General features: G+C 47.5%; 1 protein-coding gene across 1 annotated transcript; it reads right to left on the bottom strand.

Moving 5' to 3' along the window:
• Positions 1-1,624: 1,624 nt before the first annotated feature.
• Positions 1,625-3,544, bottom strand: LOC137839298 (filament-like plant protein 1). The gene is made up of 3 exons (XM_068648419.1): positions 3,471-3,544; positions 2,051-2,837; positions 1,625-2,005 (listed from the first exon to the last, which is right to left on the bottom strand). Exons 1-3 carry the CDS (start codon positions 3,542-3,544, stop codon positions 1,625-1,627), a joined length of 1,242 nt encoding a protein of 413 aa, XP_068504520.1.
• Between the last annotated feature and the right edge of the window lie 579 nt (positions 3,545-4,123).

Below are 4,123 nucleotides of genomic sequence, written 5' to 3'. Positions count from 1 at the left end.
GCAGAACAAGTTATCGCCTAAGTGGATGGGACCGTTCAGAATAACCGAGGTGCTCGGGAACGACGCCTATCGCTTGGAGACGTTAGAAGGAGGGGCGATTCCTCGCACTTGGAACACCACACATCTCAAATTGTATTACAGTTAAAGCCTTGTAAGTAAAGACGAACATGAAGAGATTTGAATAGTTTTTGTTAAAACAATTTCAAGGGGGCACTCTTTTTTCCCTAGGGAGGGTTTTTCATGAGGCCACCCTATAAAGAAAATTTTTTCAAGTTTAAAGCTTCTAAGTTTTGCATGCTTATTGTTTTGAAAGTTTTTAGAAAAAGGACCTTATCACTTGTATGTGATCTAGGGCAACAGTAAAGTTATATTGCATGCTTCATAGTTAAAAGTTTTGAAGTCCCCATCATTTTTTGGCGATCGGTGGCAATAGTTAAAAGTTTTGAAGTCCCCGTCGTTTTTCGGCGATCAGTGGCAATAGTTAAAAGTTTTAAAGACCTCATCGTCTTTCGGCGATCGGAGGCACCAGTAGTGTAAAAAGCCCTCAGCGCTCTCGTGTATTTTGAGGCAAGAGAAGAAGTCCTCCTCGCCTTTGAGCGAGTGAAGGCAAGAGCAGATTGAGGCAAGATTAAAGGTCCTCAGTGCATCCAGGGGGGAGTAGATGTACACCCTGGGCAAGTTGAGGCACCAGAGAAAGTCCCTTCTCACCTCAGAGTGAGTTCAGGCAAGATGAAACTGAAAAGTCAGGGGTGTTCGTGACCTTAAACGGCGGGAAGGGAAGGTTGATGGAAAACACCTTTTCCCCTTTAAGTGAAACATCAATATTGACCCATTAAGACCAGATAAAGCTTCCACGCTTGCGGGCGGTGTGAAGATAGATAAAATCCTTCTCGTCTTGAACGAGTTCAGGTACGGCGTGAAGGGTGTAAGAAGATAAAGGATAACTGAGGTAGGTTCGAAGAGAACACCTCACTATCCAGATCATTGTTCTAAAACTCAGGGAGGTAGAGAAGGATCTGAAAGGCGCCTTTACCCCCAGATGAGGGAACAATGATCAAGTTATGCAAAGAAGGTAACATCGCCAGAACCCTATGGCGTGAAGGTTGAGGCAGTGAAGGGTTGTACGGCGAGTGCCACATCAGAAGAGCTCCAGGCGATGACAGAAGTAGGGGGCACTTCACTTGGCAGACTAGGTAAACTGTATTTTAATACTAGTTTGAGTCAAAGCCTACTGCCTAGTAAGTGATTTTATGTTAAGGTTTGTTGCCTTAAGTTCACAAATTTTATTGAATGCCATCGCCGAAGAGTTGATAGTTGCTCAAATTTACTTTGAGTTAACAGTTTGCTAAGTTTGTTATAAGGTTAACAATTTGCTCGAGTTAAAAGCACTATGTGAAGGGTTAAGTTCAAGTATTGCTGAGTTAATGCAGTTGAGTAAGTTTCACCAGTTATGTTAGTTAACCCCACAGCAAATAGAGGCAAAGGCATACAAGGTGAATAGAAAGACGATATTCAAGGAATAAGAGTTATATAAGCAGTGTCAATTCAAGTTTTACACAGATTGGTCATTACAAACAAAAGATAAGCAACAATTTTTCGAAGAAGAGGTGATGGGGAAAGGCAGTTAGTGTTCGGAAGGTACAATCTTCCCATCCACCACTTCGTTGCAAATTGACAACATGGAAAGGTCAAGCTCGGGATATTGGCATGGCATTTGCTCCAGAGCGGCTTCGAACTCAGAGGTGAGGATTTGAGCATCACTCTGCTCAAGCTCATGTATTTGGTTCTTCAGTCCTTCTTTCTCCTCATGAGCTCGAGCAAGTTCTTCAATAGCTTTCTTGCTCTTACCTCGAGCTTGGGCAAGCTCCGCAGCAACTTTTGTAGCTTCCTCACGAGCTTGGGAGAGCTCAGCGAGAGCCTTATCTCTGTCTGCCTCGACCTTCCCCAAGAGGATCTCCCTATCTGCTGATCTCTTCTCGATTCTTTCCACCTTGGAAGCTTCAGCCTTTCATGCAGCCTCCAAGTCTGCCACCTTGACCCTGAGTAGGACCAACTTGCTCTCCAAGTCAATTTTCTCTTGGAGTTGGAGGTGCAGTTTTTGGCGCAGATCAGAGGCTTCCTTGCGTGTATTCCTTAGCTCAACATCCAGCGCATCCTCCAGCCTTGAATGTTCCATTTCCATCATCAGCAAATTGCAAGTGAGCTTTTCGTCCTCAGCCCTTATCATAAGATTCAACTCCTTGAGCTCGGAGTTTTCCTCTTGAAGCTTCTTGAGTGAATCCTTCACAGCTCTTGATACCAGCGAAGGGAGATCTTCCGCCATGATCTTCAGTTGAGTTGCGAAGGGTCCCAAGGTCTCTTTGAAGGGATCTGGGAGGCTTGAGGCTGATGCTGGAGGTGCTGGTGGAGTTTGATGTTGGCTTTCACCACCACCCTCTTGAGTTTGTGCAGCAAGGGGGGTTTCCAGGCGTGGTGGTGAGGCTGGAACTTCTGCTACAGGCGCTAGAGAAACTTGAGCACCCTCATCTTCTCCTAGTACAGCCCCAGCGATGGATGTGGTGGAAGGAGGACCCTCTCCAACAGATACGAACGGTGTAGAGGCACTCGGAGGGTCCTTTGCATAATCAGGGCTCCCACTCTCGATCACTATGGGCGCGGCGGCCAGTGATGTTGCTTGGACTGTTTCCAACGGAACGGGAGGTGATGGCGGTGTTGGCGTTGGAAGTGCGGGTGGAGTGGAGGTGGTTACCCTTTTTCTCTTGGTGATAAGACCATCCTCAGTGTCTTTGTCGTCGACTTCTTCTTCCGACACCACCTGAGGAGTCTTCCTCTTCGGCCTTTTCAGCGCCAATTTTTTCCTTTCTAGGGCGGGTAGGGCCCCAGAAGGAGTTGGACCTCGGGGAGGGGTTTTCCCTTGAGAGATGGCGATCTCCACGACCGAGTTGGGCACACTTTGGGAGCCCGTCGCGAGTTTGTGAGATCGGGCGATCGCCCTCAATTCAGCCAGTTTTCCTTAGCCCAACATTGCGTCTGCACAAGGTAAAAACAGATGAGTAACCAAAGCGAAAGCAGAACGTGCAAGTATATACATACAAAGATAACATAAGCGAATAGCACATGGATGAATGATCAAGGCCAATACAGAATAATGGAATGTCAAAGACAGAATGGTAAAAATGCTAAGTCAGTTTTGACGCGAAGTGAGAGTTTCGGTGTTGGGAAAGGGGCTAACCTATGTACATTTCGAGTTGGCCCTCAAGGAATTCAAAGGAGATTATCTAAGCAGTGGGGAGGGTGATGTTGGCAGAAGCCACACTCTTCCAGAAGAGACAAAGGTCTTTGTCCAACTCCCCCATGTTGTTAGGACTTCGTGGTCTCCTGAAGTTGTCCTTGGAATCCTTGTTCCCCTTGTTCACCCAATACAAGGGGAAGCCGTCAAGCAACGAAGGATCTTGATCGTTCTAGCACACCTTGACGAATTTCCCTTTCCAATCTTTGTAGGATTGTTGGAAGATGGAGAGGATTGACCTCCCAGCAATCCCATTCAAGCTGACCCAGGGGCGATCTCCGGGATTCTTTGCCTCAAATAGGAAGAGGAAGACATCAACCGAAACCGGTAGCCCCAGGTGCGTGCAGAGGATTTGGAACGCCCTCGCGAATGCCTAGCTGTTGGGATGGAGCTGGGCAGGGGCGATGTTGAGCTCGGTCAACAACTCCCTCTTGAAGCGAGTGAAAGGAAACCTAAGTTGCACTTTCTTGAACAGCGTGGCGTAGATGAAGCAGAACAACTCGCCGTTGTTTCCCTTATCGTCAGCACAGATTGGTTCTCCAGGGAGGCAAGGCAGCACTGTCACTTTGTTATCATGCTCCTTGTGAAATGAAAGGTCAGATTGATCCCCTTTCCTCAGTCGAAGCACCCCCACCTCAGTTTTTATCGATGAGGTTTCCTTCAGTAGAATCGGGGAGGCCCAAGGATAGAGCTCTTTGTAATCTTGCGAAGGAAGGGAGACTCCCCGGGCTTGTGGTGGAGTTGCTTGGGTAAGATTGGCGCGAGAAGAAGCAGGTCTCTCAGCCTGTGTGGAAGGAGCACCAGAGGCTCGTAGGGGGTTGCGTGTTGGTGGAG

Source organism: Phaseolus vulgaris, chromosome 3 (assembly GCF_000499845.2).
Source record: "Phaseolus vulgaris cultivar G19833 chromosome 3, P. vulgaris v2.0, whole genome shotgun sequence".
Taxonomy (NCBI): Eukaryota; Viridiplantae; Streptophyta; class Magnoliopsida; order Fabales; family Fabaceae; genus Phaseolus; species Phaseolus vulgaris.
Note: the sequence above shows the minus strand (reverse complement) of the source record. Positions and strands in the feature narration are given on the sequence as shown.

Coding starts and splice junctions, on each gene's coding strand:
- LOC137839298 (XM_068648419.1), bottom strand. CDS start 3,544: ATGGGATTGCTGGGAGGTCAATCCTCTCCATCTTCCAACAATCCTACA. Junction 2,838..3,470: donor GGAAAGGGAAATTCGTCAAG/GTGTGCTAGAAC, acceptor GGCGCTGAAAAG/GCCGAAGAGGAAGACTCCTC. Junction 2,006..2,050: donor TTGACTTGGAGAGCAAGTTG/GTCCTACTCAGG, acceptor GCTGCATGAAAG/GCTGAAGCTTCCAAGGTGGA.